The 16,576-nt window shown below is 37.3% G+C and overlaps 1 protein-coding gene across 1 annotated transcript in view; it reads left to right on the top strand.

Annotated features, from left to right (window-relative positions):
• Dnah8 (dynein axonemal heavy chain 8) overlaps positions 1-16,576 on the top strand; it is a 295,657-nt gene that overhangs the window by 25,297 nt on the left and 253,784 nt on the right. The window contains exons 9-10 of the mRNA XM_046450645.2: positions 5,392-5,499; positions 8,093-8,194. Coding sequence (XP_046306601.2) covers positions 5,392-5,499; positions 8,093-8,194 — 210 coding nt within the window. The remainder of the gene's footprint in view (positions 1-5,391; positions 5,500-8,092; positions 8,195-16,576) is intronic.

Below are 16,576 nucleotides of genomic sequence, written 5' to 3'. Positions count from 1 at the left end.
GACTATTAATTTTTAATTTATAAGTTATCTGGCATTTCTTAATATTTCTTTTTTGTGGGTGAGTATTGGGATTGAACTTAAGGGTGTTTAACCACTGAGCCACATCCCCAGCCATATATATATATATATATATATATATATATATATATATATTTTAAAATATATTTTTAGTTGTCAAGTGGATCTTTATTTATTTACATAAGGTGCTGAGAATTGAACCCTGTGCCTCACATATGTTAGTCAAGAGTTCTACCACTGAGCCATGACCCCAGCCCCTGTTTCTTTATATTTTAGTAGAGACAGGGTCTTGCTGAGTTGCTAAGTGTCTTGCTAAGTTGCTGAAACTGGCTTTGAACTTGGGATCCTCCTGCCTCAGCCTCCCGAGCTGCTGGGATTATAGGCATGCACTACTGTGCCCAGCTTCTTAATATTTCACATGTAATATGAAAATTATAGAAAACCTCTATGTCTTCTTTAGATATAAATGGGAAATCAGGGCTGGGGTTTTTGGCTCAGTGGCAGAGTGCTTGCCTAAAACATCTGAGGCACTGGGTTTGATCCTCAGCCCCACATAAATAAATAAATAAATAAAGGTATTATGTTCATCTACAACTAAAAAAATATATTTAAAAATGGGAAATTGGGGCTAGGGTTGTGGCTCAGCGGTAGAGTGTGTGCCTAGCATGTATGAGGCCCTGGGTTTGATCCTCAGCACCACATAAAAAACAAAAAAATAAAATAAAGGTATTGTGTCCAACTACAGCTAAAAAGTAAATTTAAAAAAATGGGAAATCGTAGAAACTAGTATTTGTTGAGAATGTAGTGTGGTGTTTTCCAATCTTGAATGGTGTCACCTCTTGTGAATCACTTCTAGGCAGGAGGGAAGTTCAGACAGTTGTATTTTTAAAGATGCTCATGGGCTAGAGAACCCCCAACCTTTTGTTCCAGGCATTGTGATATGTGCTTCAAATATGTTTCCATTCTGTATACACAACAATCCTTGTTTCAAAGATTAAGAGATTTAATTTGAGTATCTCTAAATTGATGGAACCAAATTTGAGGCTGTTTTCGCTGGCATTTTGGGCTGAATTTTTTTTCCCTTGTCACTATGCCGCTGCCTTCAAGGTATTCTCTAAGTTAAAATGCTTTCTAAGTAATTTATATTAGTGTCTGATTTCTGTGTTCAGCATTCTCCATTCTGATTTCTGAAGAGATGGGTAGATCTTCTACTGAGGTGGCAGTCCTGGTCACCTGGCTTGGTTGGCCAGCCTTGGGTAAATGGCTGATTTCACATAGAATTGGCAAAGAGAGAGGTTCACGTCCTAAGAGGGCATCAGAAAATGAGAAGTTTATGTGGCACAGGAGAGAAGAAAGTGGGTTGAGAGTCCTGGGAAGGTGTAGTTCTTCCTTCTTTGTGGAAATTCATTATCTATCCAGGGGCTCCAAGAGGGAGAACAGGAAGACACTTCAGAGGCAGAGTCTGTTAACTGATGTCATAAAGAGATGATGAACTTAATTCAAAACTACATTATTAGTGTTGTTATTTGCAAAAAATTATGACTTTCTTAAACTTCACTCTCTGTTGATTTCTACCCCTAGTACTAGCAACTGGAGTTCTGTTGGGAAGCTTTTAAAATTTTGTTTCATATAAAAACACTGATGTGAGCTTTTGGATGTTTCTGTGTATAAGACCAGGAGTAAAGGAAACCAGATTATATAGTGTTAGAGAAATAGGGCTGTGGCTGCAATTCAGTCAGCAGCCCAAAGACTCTATTCTCTAACTCTACAACCCGAGCAAAAGGAAGACTATCAAAAAAAAAAAAAAAAAGTAAAAGAAAAGTTAGAGTTATTACTTGTTGCAAGCATTTGAGTTTAAATACACATATACCTGAAGCTTTCTCCATGAATACCTACAAATAGCCCTTGATATAAAAAATAATAGATGTAGTGAGTAAAATTGAAGCATATGTTAAATCGAATGATGGTTATAGGTGGTCATTATGCTATTCCCTGTACTTCTTTTTGTATTCAGGGCTTTTCATTATAAAAAATAAACTTGGAAGACAGATACAATGCTTCTTATTATTGTCAAGAGCTCTGAATTTTGAGATATACTGATTTCAACTTCTTAATTCAAAGGACTTGTTTAAATTTATATAATTTTAAAATCATTTAGTTCATCCTAGTAATTTAAACTTTGTTCAGCTGTTATTGTCATGGAAGTGTCTTATTATTATTATTTGGTGGTTGTTGAGCTTTTTACTGTTTCTGAGCTAGGAAGATTTCAGGCCTTACCTTTTGAAATGACAGCAGTGTTAACAGTAGTGAGTCATATGATTTCTTCCCACTCACACACCTACTACTGCTATCGTTTCAAAATTACTTTTTCCCATTCATTTTCTTTACTGTCATTAAAAGCAACCATCAATTGCTTTTTATCTTATAATTGTGATTTAGGTAGAAAAAGTGCAAAGGATTCATGCTTTCGTTTCTGGAAGTTTGCTTAATTTTTATTGTCCTGGTATTATGCTTTGGGCATATCTACTGTAATATGTTTCACATAACAATATCTGAACACTGTATCTTAATAGGAAGAACTTTGCATTCAGGGAGTGATTATAAATAATGATATTTATCTGGGAGTGGTGGTGCATGCTTATAATCCCAGTGTTTCTTGTAATCCTAGTAGCTCAGGAGGCTGAGGCAAGAGGATCATGAGTTCAATGCTAGCCTCAGCAATTTAGTGAGGCCCTAAACAACTTAGCTAGACTCTGTTTCAAAACATAAAAAGGGCTGGGATATGGCTCAGTGGTGAGGTGCCCCTGGGTTCAATCCCCAGTACCAAAAATAAATAAATAAATAAGTAAAAGATATTTAAAACTTGGATGAAAGGCAATTCCTGAGGGACCCATTTGATGCCATCCCTGAGCTCTCTTCATTGGAGTTTGATTTAGCTCAGGTGGAAGGGACTCCTAGGCATAATTTTAATTGGATATTTTGGACCTGTGATCCATAATATGGATTATGACATGCAAGGTTCAGTATAAAGCAATGATGTTGATTTCCATAAGCTTCATAAAATTGATTTAATTATTTGTGGTTACATTTCCACTTAGGACATATAATATACTAATCAGTAATTGTTCTTCCGCATTTCATTTATTTGTCAGCATTTTTAAAATGTTAAAAATCTTTATATATAGTTATCTTGTCCCCTCAATTAAAAGGCAAGCTCCAGGAATGCCTTCGATCTTTTCTGTGCTGCCCTAGTGATTTGCACCCTGGCTATAAGCAGGGTCTCAAAATCTGAGCTATATAACTCATAGCTGTGGGACCTTGGGCAAGCTTTTTTAACTTCCCACCTCTCTATTTTCTCAATTGAAAAATGAAAATAATAATTATACTTTATTACATAGCTTCTACGACACTTTTATTTTTTACACTTTAATACCTCTGAACTCAGGACATACTTCATTGTCAGCTGAGTTTTATGAATCATTATGGGTATGACTGGATACCATCTTAAATTACTAGTTCTCTTCTGGAGGGGAGTTTTAAATTTTTTTTTTTTAATTTTGGTTTTTGTACCGTGGCTGTGATCTCAGACTGCAGTTGAGTACCAGCTTGTGCTACAAATTCTTAAGGGAGTTTGTTCTTCTCCCCTTAGTGGCAGGATTGGGATATATAAGTTATGTTTGTCTTTCTCTCCATATTTCTTTATGTTCATCTTAACATAGTGAGTGTAGCTGATTGGTGGCTTAGTTTTAAGTGGGAGTTAGACTCCCCATGTTGGTGCTTTTCTTTCTTTCTCTGGCACAAATGGTAAAGATATCAGTATAAAACTACTGGAAGAAAACACAGGGGGAAACCTTTTAGGACATTGATCTGGGCAAAAATGTTTTTGGATAAGAACTCAAAAAGAGCTGAGGGGTTTGGGAGGTGGAGAGCAGGAAGATCACAAGTTCAAAGCCAGCTCCAGCAACTTGGCAAGGCCCTAAGCAACTTAGTGAGACCCTGCCTCAAAAAAAAAAAAAAAAAAAATGCTGGGGATGAGGCTCAGTGGTTGGATGTCCCTGGATTCAATCCCTTGTACCAAGAAACAAAAAATCCTTCAAAAGAACAGGCAACAAAAGCAAAAAAAGACAAATGGATTATATTAAACTAAGAAATTTCTGCATAACAAAAGAAGTAATCATTCTAAAGAAGAGACAACCTGCAGAATGGGAGACAACATTTGCAAACTATACATCCAACAAGAGATTTATACTCAGATTATATAAGGAACTCAACTGTAAAAAATCCCAAATAATCTGATCAAAAATGGTCGAAAGACCTGACTAGACATTTCTTAAAAGAAGACACATAATCAGTAAAGTTATAGGTTGGATGAAATCAAACCTATCTTAAAGGGTCCTGTCAGCATAAATTATGATGATACATGAAACTCCTAGGTTAGTGCCTGGTACACGTAAGCAACCAATATTGTTTCAGTCAGCTTTTTCACTGCTGTGACTAAAGGACCTGAACAGAGCAATTGTAGAGGAGGAAAAGTTTATTTGGGGGCTCGCGGTTTCAGAGGTCTCAGTCCATAGACAGCAGGCTCCATTCCTTGGGGCACAAAGTGAAGCTAAACATCATGGTGGAAGGGTGTGGTGAAGAGAAGTAGCTCACATGATGGTCAGTAAGCAGAGAGAGATTCCATTTGCCAAATACAAATCACAAAGCCACATCCCCAATGTCCACCTCCTCCAGCTACACCCTACATGTCTTCAATCATTACTCTGTTAATCCCATCTGATGATTAACTCAGTGATTGAGTTAAGACTTTCAAAACCCATTCATTTCACTTCTGAATAGTCTTACAATGTCTCACACATGAGCTTTTGGGTGACACCTCACATCCAAACCACAACAGTATGTGTCTTAGTTGTACGTGTTCTTCTTGCTTTACTTGTTTGTGTGAGTCTCTTCTCTAATGTGAGCTCCATGCATAGGTGTCCTATCTTTAGATCACTCCCGATATCTTCAGAAGCTAATGGCACTTAATAGGTTTTCTGAAAGATGAATCTAACACGTGAATAGGAGTAGTAGTCTGACTTGGGTTTTTAGCTACCTTTTTGATCAGAAATAAGTACAGAATTCTCTTCACCTAGTTTTTCCTTTTAATATCTTGCATCTTCCTTGGTACGTTTGTTAAAACAAATGTCCTTTTTATTTTTTTCTGTTTCAGACCAATGTCTGGGATATCATATTGCATTTGGTAAAATTTGACGTAGAGGTAAAAATGTTATACGATTTGGTGTATATTTAGAGTTCTGAATAGCATAACATATTTACTGTTTAAATTATATAAACATGTGATGGAATTCACTTGCTCTGTTTCAATTTCAGGTTTCCATGGCACATAGAATACAAAATTTGATTAATGCCATCAGAATGATTCACAGTGTGTCAAGGTATTACAACACCTCAGAGAGAATGACCTCATTGTTTATCAAGGTGAGTTTCTAAGGGAAGAAATCACACATGTGAGCCTGTGAAAAAAAAAATTATTCTTTCCCTTTGAGCCAGGAAAGAGAATTGGGAAGTTTGGGTACTCTCAGAATTCAGGATTTTAATACTTGGAGTGGATGAGGGAAGGATGGAGATGACTGGAGTCAGTTGTACTTAATAGTTGGGGTCAAGGGTATCTTTCTCCTTGTCAGAGGTCAGCCCCAAGGCATTTTGTTTAAATGTAGTTGTTTTTGCTGGGTGTGGTGGCATATACCTGTAATCCCAGTGACTCTGTTTTTTTTTTTTTTTCCCCTGTGGTGCTGGGGATTGAACCCAGGGCCTTGTGCATGGGGGCAAGCACTCTACCAACTGAGCTATATCCCCCAGTGACTCTATTTTTAAATAAATAAATTAAGCTGTTTGGTAACTTATTCATTCCCAGTATTTTTTTTATTCTGATCAAGAGATAAGGATCATGTCCACAGTTAGCCTCATTTCTTTAGCTCCTTCTAACCATTGCTATGGTTTATGTAAAGTCTTCCTATTAAGACATGTGGTTAATTATTTTTTAAAAATTGAAAAAGTACCCAAGAAACACATGAATGGTATTTCTTATAAACGATTCAGACAGAATGAAATGTGTAAAGTAGCATTTAAAAAAATTATTAAAAAGCAAAGTAGAAATTTAATCACTGGCTATGTCCTAAATAAGATGAGAACCTTCTCATTCTTCCCAACCATTTGTCTCCCTGTTTCTTGCTGTCCATGTCTTACACTGGGATCATTCTTTATTCCATATTATTGTTAATATTTTTTCAACATTGTGAGTCAATACATATTCAAACCAAAACCCAAGTATTGCTCATTTCTTTAGCCATCTCTCACCACTGTTTGATGATTTCCAGATCTTCCTCCTTCTTGGATTCATTATTACTTTTAAAAAGAAATTGTCAAGTACTTCTTTCAGAAAGGGTGTGTTAATGGTGAATTTTCTCAGTTCCTATGCATATTAGGATAGTTTTATTTCCTCCCACCACTCAAGTGCTGGTTTGACTAGTATTCTAAGTTCAACATCATTTTCACTTGGAACTTTGAAGACATTGCTCACCATTGTCTAGGATCTGGTATCGTTGATGAGGTGTTAGGTGCTAATGTGATTTTTTTTCCTTTGTAAGTAACTACTTTTATTTGCTGGAAGCCTTTGGATTTTTTTTTTTTTAATTGTTGAACATCTCAACTTTCAAACTGATGTGGTTCTTTTTACATTTATCTTGTCTATACTTGCTGGTTTCTTTCAGTCCAAATTTTTGTTTTTTCATTCCTGGGAGATTTTTCTTTTTTTGCCTTTGATTATTTCTGACCCACCTGTTTCATTCATTCTCTCCCTTTGAATCTAAATTCCTTTTCTCTTCATTTTTTTTTTTAAATCTTCCCATTGTTGTTCTTGGATTTTTCAGCTCACTCATTTGTTCTTCAGCTTTGTACCAGGTACCAGTCAGTTCATCAGTCAATTTATTATTTTTATTTTTTATTTTTTGCTGTGCTGGGGATTGAACCCTGGGCCTCACACATGCCAGGCAAGTGCTTGACCATTAAGCTACACTCCAGCCTTTTTGTTTTGTTTTAAGAAAAAAGAAGTTCAATTTTCATATTATTGTTTTCTTCTCATGGATGTAAAATCCTCTTTTAGCTTTTTCATGAGTTGATTTAGTTAACAAAAGATATTTTAAGAGATTTTACATATCTCTTTTCTACATTTCCTCTCTTTGTTGAGTTTAATGCCTCTGCTCCCATGTTTACATTCCTCAGTTGCTTGATGATTCCTGGTTGTTCTCCAGTCTTTACATTTGTGACTCTGTAGTTTGTCTTTTATGAGGCGGTGTGACTTACTATTGGGAGGTGAGTGTGTGTAGGTTTTTCTCAGATGTGACCACCTGGGCTGCAGCATTTACCCAGGACATGACCATACCTTTCGAAGACTGGTGCAGACTCATAGCTTTGTTTTTTCAGCAAATGACATTGTTGTCTCCTGTACAAGTTGGTCCAAATTCAGTGTGTTATTTCATAACTGAGGGGGACTTCACACTTGCTGGTCTAGGAATTTCCCCAGACCCATTTCTCTTCACAGTAACCTTTTACAGACCTGGGTTCTGGTTTCTGGGTTTTGGTTTTCCCTTCCCTCCTGCAGATCTGATCTCTTGTGCATTGTGTCATTTTTAGGGATTCCCTAAAGTTCTATGTGTCAGTCTGACATCTTGATCTAATCTCTAAATGGCCATTCTTCTTTTTTTCTTCACTGTTTCATGGAATATGAGAGGTGTTTGCATATTGAAGAAAAGGAATCATTGGGGAGGAGTAGACAAATGGAAAATGTAGTTCACTTGGAAATACATGGCCCCAATGACATTGACTTAATGTGACTTTGGGTTTCCTTTGTTTTATCTGGTGCTTGTATTTCTTTCTTTTTTTAATTTAATTTTATTTTGTGATTTGTTCCCTCCTCAAGTGTACTGTTTACCATATGTTTATGCTTGTGCTTTTAAAAACACAGAACCTGTATTATTTGCCTATATTTATTTTGCACCTAAATTTATTTTAGGTAACAAATCAAATGGTGACAGCTTGTAAAGCATATATTACTGATGGAGGAGTAAGCCATATTTGGGATCAGGAAACGCCAGTGGTACTAAAGAAAATTCGGGTTTGTAGAAATATTTTTCTTTTCATAAGCTTTCACCATCTGGCCCAGTTTTGCTTTGTTCCTTCACACGACATGTTAACTTTTGAAACAATCTTGAACACTATAGTGAGAATATAAAAATGTCATTTATGTCTCACTGTCTGGCAGTGAGAGGAGGAGGTTAAAATGATGGAAGAAGGGGAAACTTTGTGATAGGCTCTAACTAGTAGGTTAAGGTGCTTAAATGAAACACAGGCGACTCCCCTACCAGAGCAAGTAGGAGTAGTTGCTCTGGTAAAACAGAAGAAATAAATGAGCAAATTAGAAAAAAGGAAGAAAGCTGAGACTCGTGCACAACAAGCACCTAAAACTGCAGCAAAATCAATTGTCGAAGGTGTAAATGGCAGTATAATTGGAAACGGCAGGAGAGGATTGGTGTGCGATTCCTCATTGAAGTCATAAGCCTCTTTTCTGCTGGACCAAACTCAAGATGGGAAGCCAGGACCAGTCCTATGACCGTGCGCTCTTCTGGAGTCAGAGAGAACTGACAAAGGAAAGAGTCTTCAGAACAACTTGAGGCTCAACAGAAAGCTGACAAACAGAAAGGCTTTTAATAATTTAAAAAAGAAGATGGACCAGGGCTTCCAGCCAGCCATACAGCCCCTTCATAACAACTGGGAGGTCCACACATGTGACGACAGAACAGAAGCTTTGGGGACAAGCTTTGAAAAATGTATTCAGAAAATACACCAAACAGACGGGTGTGGGGGGAGAAGCACAGAAGCAGGGGCTGGCAGGACAAAGGGCACCAGAAACCATAGAAGAGCTTGTTGAGATGGTGAAGGCAACAGAGTGCTCAAGAGTAAGAAAGAAATGAGCAAATTGGCAAAAAGGAAGAAAGCTGAGGCTTGTGAGCACAGGAGGAGCCAAGGAATGGCTTCATGGCACACTTGGCCACATCTTGGACACACTTGGTGCATCTTCAGGATAAAACTGAGCGGGATATCCAAGATGGCGGGCCAGAGGGAGGCAGCGTCTGTGTCGCTCTGTGACCTGGGTCTCAACTAGCGGGAATACTGCTGCTCTGAGAGTGATAGAGGACCCCTCCACAGCTGCTCTCATGCAGAAATCACCAGCGCTGTGCCCACAGCAGGGCTCCGGGCCTCAGCGTTACAGCAGGACTCCCTCCTGACTCCAGTCACCCAACTTCTGCCTGGGAGCGCCTTAGCAAGATCACCGCATCAGCACCTGTGTAGAACTCCAGATGCTGCTCCGCTTCCATGCAGGACACTCAGCTGCTACCCACCCAAGGAACTCCAGCCGCCGCTCCCCTCTTGAGCCCCCATCTACCAACATGGGGCTCCCTTGGTCACCTCCATCTTGTGACTTGGCAGCTACTGCCATAGTCCCCTACCCGCGGTAGTCTGTCTGCACCTGGGGACATCCCACAGGATCTGAAGACAACCAAAATCCTCAACACTGCACACCACAGAACTCACCTCTGAACACATCGCACAACACCATCGCCCTGTTCCCCCCACCCGACCTGACACCCCAGTGCTGGAAGCATCCTGCCTCCATCTTGGCTCAGCTTCCTCGCCATCTTTGGTGGGGGCAGCTCCCAGATTGGAAATCCAGCTGGCCAGGTACCCGATTTCCAACTCCCCACTCTCCCCAGTGGCTGGTAACCGGGTACAGTAATTGCCCAACACAAAACTGCTCTCAGTGAGATAGGTGTGCAGTGCAACTAGGGCACTGCCCATGGGAGCCCTGGTAAAAGAGGTCCCTAGAAGGAGAGGGTGCAACAGTTTGAGAGTAACAGAGAGACCAGGCACTGAGAAATCTCCAGGCAAGATAGGGAGGTAGGACTGGGCGCCCAAGTCATACAGTGGACCTAAGAAGAGACCCTTGAGGTGCAGTCTCCCTGCAGGAACTGGCAGGTGTCACACCTCACTTCCAGGTACCCTGTACCAGGACCAGCCTTCCCATCCTGGTTACCTTCACCATTCTGAGGGCGGCGGAGATACCAGCTAACAACAGACAACCGCACCTATTAGATGAGAAGGGAAGCAGGAAGGATACTGATCTGCAACCAAAACAATTAACAGTCGAGATTTTGTTTTCCTCTTTTTCTTCTCCCCCTCTATTCTCCCACTCTCATATCCCCAACATATATGAAACCAAGTACTTTGCATGAATTAGAATTTTGAGGACTGGGATGTCTGAATAGTATTTTATAGTTGTGTTGTATATGCATTTTTTTCTTTTTTCCCTCAATTTTTACTATTTTAACAACCCTTATTTTTCTTAATACATATGCATGTTTGTTTTAAGTTCTACTATCATCCCATGCACTTGTCTATCCAAAATTGCTTTCTATTTATTCTCCTGCTACTAACCCTTTTCATTATGTTTCTCTTTCACACTTCCTAAGATATACTAACTTTATATCCTCACATCCTGCCTCCTTAGCATATTATCCTACGCCTCACCCCCAGTTCATTGTCCACTGTCAGAAACTGTAAACTCTTTTACAAGCCTACTAATTATATTATAAATATTAATCAAATTCAACATTTCTGTACACTTTGACCAAACTGTAAACATCTTAATAGCAATGAATTGTTTATAGGTGGTATATTGTTTACATTGGAATCTGTTAACATTGTCCTTCCCCACAAAGGAGCAGTATTGGAACCCTACAGTAGCACTATAAGCCTATAGGGTAAAAACGATAATGTCTTGTACCCACAGTGCTAGAAGAAAAGACACATGAGCAACACGTAAAGACAAGGGAAGAAAGTGCCCCAAACAAATCAAGATACCACATTATTAGAATCCATGGCCAGCACAGTGGAAGAAATGTCAGAGAAGAAGTTCAGGATGTACATGATTTAAATGTTCCGTGAATTAAAGGATGATATAAAAGAGCAAATACAGGCAGCAAAAGATCATTCGACAAAGAGCTACTTACCAAATACAGAAAGCAAAAGATTACTTCAATAGGGAGATACAAGTTCTAAAAACAAAAACAAAAACAAAAAAAACAGAAATCCTTGAAATGAAAGAAACAATAAACCAAATTAAAAGTTCAATTGAAAGCATCTCCAACAGAGTAGACCATTTGAAAGACAGGATTTCAGACAATGAAGACAAAATATATAATCTTGAAAAGAAAGTAGACCACACAGTGAAAATGGTAAGAAACCTTGAGCAGAATATTCAAGAAATATGGGATAGCATAAAAAGACCAAATTTAAGAGTTATTGGGATAGAAGAAGGCATAGAGTTCCAAACCGAAGGAATGAACAATCTTTTCAATGAAATAATATCATAAAACTTTCCAAACATGAAGAATGAATTAGAAAAGCAAATCCAAAAAGCCTACAGGATGCCAAATGTACAAAATCACAACAGATCCACACCAAGTCACATTATAATGAAAATGCTCAACGTTAAAGAGAGAATATTAAAAGCCTCAAGAGAAAGGAATCAGATTACATATGGGGGAACCAATTATTATAACTGCAGATTTTTCAACCCAGACCCTGAAAACTAGAAGATCCTGGAATAATATATATCAAGCTCTGAAAGAAAATAGGTGCCAACCAAGAATCTTGTATCCAGCAAAATTAAGCTTTAGATTTGATGATGAAATAAAAACCTTCCATGATAAACAAAAGTTAAAAGAATTTACAGCTAGAAAACTAGCACTACAAAACATCCTCAGCAAAATATTCCATGAGGAGGAAACGAAAAACAACAATGAAAATCAGCAGAGGGAGGTAGCACACTGAAGTAAAAACTAATCAAAGGAGAAATCAAATCAAGTTAGATAACAAATATAAACAAAAATGGCTGGGAATACAAATCATGTCTCAATAATAACCCTGAATGATAACGGCCTAAACTCACCAATCAAAAGACATAGACTAGCAGATTGGATTAAAAAAAAAAAAAGACCCAACAATATGCTGCCTCCAGGATACTCATCTGATAGGAAAAGAAGATATACACAGACTGAAGGACATGAACTGTGGAAGCAAGCAGGGGTTTCCATCCTATATCAAATAAAGTAGACTTCAAGCTAAATTTAATCAAAAGGGATAAAGAAGGACATTTCATACTGCTCAAGGGAACCATACACCAACAGGATATCAAAATTATAAATATATATGCCCCAAACAATGGAGCATCTATGTTCATCAAACAAATTCTTCTCGAGTTCAAGAGTCAAATTGACCACAACACAATAATCTTGGGTGACTTTAAAACACCTCTCTCACCACTGAATAGATCCTCCAAACAAAAGCTGAACAAAGAAACTATAGAACTCAATAATACAATCAATAACTTAGACTTAACTGACATATATAGAATATTTCATCCTTCAACAACTGAATATACTTTCTCCTGCTACTAACCCTCTTCATTATATTTCTCTTTCACACTTCCTAAGATTTACTAGCTCTATATCCTCACATTCTTTTTACCCCTCACACATCAGCAGCACATGGATCCTTCTCTAAAATAGACCATATAATATGCCACAAAGCAACTCTTAGCAAATATGAAAAAGTAGAGATACTACCCTGCATTTTATCAGATCATAATGGAATGAAATTAGAAATCAATGACAAGGGCTGGGATTGTGGCTCAGCTGTAGAGTGCTCGCCTAGCATGAGCAGGACCCAGGTTCGATTCTCAGCACCACACAAAAATAAAGGCATTGTGTTGTGTCCATCTACACCTAAAAATAAACATAAAAAAAGAAATCAATGACAAAATAAAAAATAGAAATTACTCCAATATCTGTAGACTAAATAATTACTAAATGAACAATGAGTTGCAAAAGACATCAAGGAGGAGATTAAAAAATTCTTAGAGGTAAATGAGAATACTGACACAACATACCAAAATCTCTGGGACACTGTGAAGGCAGTACTAAGAGGAAAGTTCATTGCATGGAGTTCATTCCTTAAAAGAAGAAAAATTCAGCAAATAAATGACTAACATTATATCTCAAAACCTTAGAAAAAGAAGAACAAATCAACACCAAAAGCAGTAATAGACAGGAAATAATTAAAATTAGAACTGAAATCAATGAAATTGAAACAAAAGAAACAATTAAAAGAATTGACAAAACAAAAAGCTGGTTCTTTGAAAAAAATAAATAAAATTGATGGACCCTTAGATACGCTAATGAAGAGAAGGAGAGAGAAAACTCAAATTACTAACATACATGATGAAAAAAGGTAATATCACAACAGACACTACAGAAATACAGTAGATAATTAGAAATTATTTTGAAAACTTATACTCCAATAAAATAGAAAATGTTGGAGGCATTGACAAATTATTTGCCCAAATTGGATCAGGATGATAACACAATTTAAACAGACCAATATCAAGTGATGAAATAGAAGATGCCATTGGAAGCCTACCAACCAAGAAAAACCCAGGACTGGCTGGATACACAGCAAGTTCTACAAGACCATTAAAGAATAACTAATACCAATACTCTTCAATTTATTTCAGGAATTGCTAGACTGTGGAACCAACCCAGATGCCCTTCAATAGATGAATGGATAAAAAAAATGTGGCATTTATACACCATGGAGTATTACGCAGCACTAAAAAATGACAAAATCATAGAATTTGCAGGGAAATGGATGGCACTAGAGCAGATTATGCTTAGTGAAGCTAGCCAATCCCTAAAAAACAAATACCAAATGTCTTCTTTGATATAATGAGAGCAACTAAGAACAGAGCAGGGAGGAAGAGCAGGAAGAAAAGATTAACATTAAACAGATACATGAGGTGGGATGGAAAGGGAGAGAAAAGGGAAATTGCATGGTAATGGAGGGAGACCCTCATTGTTATACAAAATTACATATAAGAGGTTGTGAGGGGAATGGGAAAATAAACAAGGAGAGATATGAATTACAGTGGATGGGGTAGAGAGAGAAGATGGGAGGGGAGGGAGAGGGGATGGTAGAGGATAGGAAAGGTAGCAGAATACAACAGTTACTAATAGGGCATTATGTAAAAATGTGGATGTGTAACCGATGTGATTCTGCAAGCTGTATTTGGGGTAAAATTGGGAGTTCATAACCAACTTGAATCTAATGTATGAAATATGATATGTCAAGAGCTTTATAATGTTTTGAACAACCAATAAAAAAAATTAAAAAAAAAAAAAAGAAAAAGAAAAAAGAGGGAGCACTTCCAAACTCATTCTATGAGTCCAATATCACCCTGATTCCAAAACCAGGCAAAGATATGTTACAGAAAGAAAACTTCAAACCAATATCTCTAATAAATATAGATGTAAAAATTCTCAATAAAATTCTGGCAAATCGCATACAAAAACATATCAAAAAGATCATGCACCACAATCCAGTGGGATTCATCCCAGGAATGCAAGGTTGGTTCAACATATGGTAATCAATAAATGTAATTCACCACATCAATAGACTTAAAGATAAGACTCATATGATCTTTTCAATAGATGCAGAAAAAGCATTCAACAAAATATAGCACCCCCTCATGTTCAAAACACTAGAAAAATTAGGACTAACAGGAACATATCTCAACATCATAAAGGCTATCTATGTTAAGCCCCAGGTCAACATCATCTTAATTGGAGAAAAATTGAAGGCATTCCCTCTAAAAACTGGAACACTACAGGGATGCCCTCTTTCACCACTTCTGTTTAACATAGTTCTTGAAACACTGGCCAGGGCAATTAGAGAGATGAAAGAAATTAAGGGGACACAGATAGGAAAAGAAGAACTCAAATTAGCACTATTTGCTGATGATATGATTCTATACCTAGAAAACCCAAAAAGTTTCATCAGAAAACTTCTAGAACTAGTAAATGAATTCAGTAAAGTAGCAGGATATAAAATCAACACCCATAAATCAAAGGCATTTCTGTATATCAGTGACAAATCCTCTGAAAGGGAAGCAAAGAAAACTATCGCATTTACAATAGCCTCAAAAAAAAAAAAAAAACTTGGGAAAACTTAACAAAAGAGGTGAAAGACCTATACAATAAAAACTACAGAACACTAAAGAAAGAAATCAAAGAAGACCTTAAGATGGAAAGATCTACCTTGCTCTTGGATATACTATCAAAGCACTATACAGATTTAATGCAATTCCGATCAAAATCCCAATGGTATTCCTCATAGAAATAGAAAAATCAGTCATGAAATTCAACTGGAAAAATAAGAGACCCAGAATAGCTAAAGCAATCCTTAGCAGGAAGAGTGAAGTAGATGGCATCACTATACTAGATCTTAAACTATACTACAGAGCAATAGTAATAAAAATAGCATGATATTGGCACAAACAGACTGGTAGACCAATGGTACAGAATAGAGGACACAGAACCTAATCCACAAAATTATAATTACCTTATATTAGACAAAGGTGCCAAAAACATACATTGAAGAAAAGAGCCTCTTCAACAAAAGGTGCTGGGAAAACTGTAAATCAATATGCAACAAAATGAAAGTAAACCTCTATCTCTCACCATGTACAAAACTCAACTTGAAGTGAATCAAGGACCTAGGAATTAAACCAGAAATCCTGTGTTCAATAGAAGAAAAAGTAGCCCATAATCTCCATCATGTCTTATTAGGCTCCAACTTCCTTAATAAGACTCCATTGGCCCAAGAATTAAAATCAAGAATCAATAAATGGGATGGATTCAAACTAAAAATTTCTTCTCAGCAAAAGAAACAATCAGTGAGATGAATAGAGAGCCTACATCTTGGGAGCAAATTTTTACCCCTCACAAATCAGATAGAGCATTAATCTCTAGGGTGTATATATATAAAGAACTCAAAAAGCTAAACACCAAAAAAACAAATAACCCAATCAATAAATGGGCCAAGGACCTTAACAGACACTTCTCAGAAGATGATATACAATCAATCAACAAATATATGAAAAAATGTTCAACATCTCTAGCAATTAGAGAAATGCAAATCAAAACTACTCTAAGGGGCTGGGGTTGTGGCTCAGCAGTAGAGCACTCGCCTCGCACATGCAAGACCCTGGGTTCGATCCTCAGCACCACATACAAAAAGAAACAAGTGAAATAAAGGTGTTGTGTCAACTAAAAAAATAAATATTTTTTTTTTAAAAAACTACTCTAAGATATCATCTCACTCCAGTCAGAATGGCAGCTATTAAGAACACAAACAGGGGCTGGGGTTGTGGCTCAGCACAAGGCACTGGGTTTGCTCCTCAGCACCACATAAATGTAAAGATATTGTGTCCACCTAAAAATAAAAAATAAGTATTAAGAAAAAAAAAAAGAATACAAACAACAGTAAGAGTTGGCGAGGATGTGGGTAAGAAGGCACACTCATACATTGTTGGTAGGACTGC

The sequence above is a fragment of the Marmota monax genome, unplaced genomic scaffold (genome assembly GCF_021218885.2).
Source record: "Marmota monax isolate L192 unplaced genomic scaffold, Marmota_monax_Labrador192_F-V1.1 WCK01_AAM20220418_F8-fsc00127, whole genome shotgun sequence".
Classification (NCBI taxonomy): Eukaryota; Metazoa; Chordata; class Mammalia; order Rodentia; family Sciuridae; genus Marmota; species Marmota monax.
The sequence above is the reverse complement of the archived record's forward strand: the minus strand, read 5'-3'. Positions and strand labels throughout refer to the sequence as shown.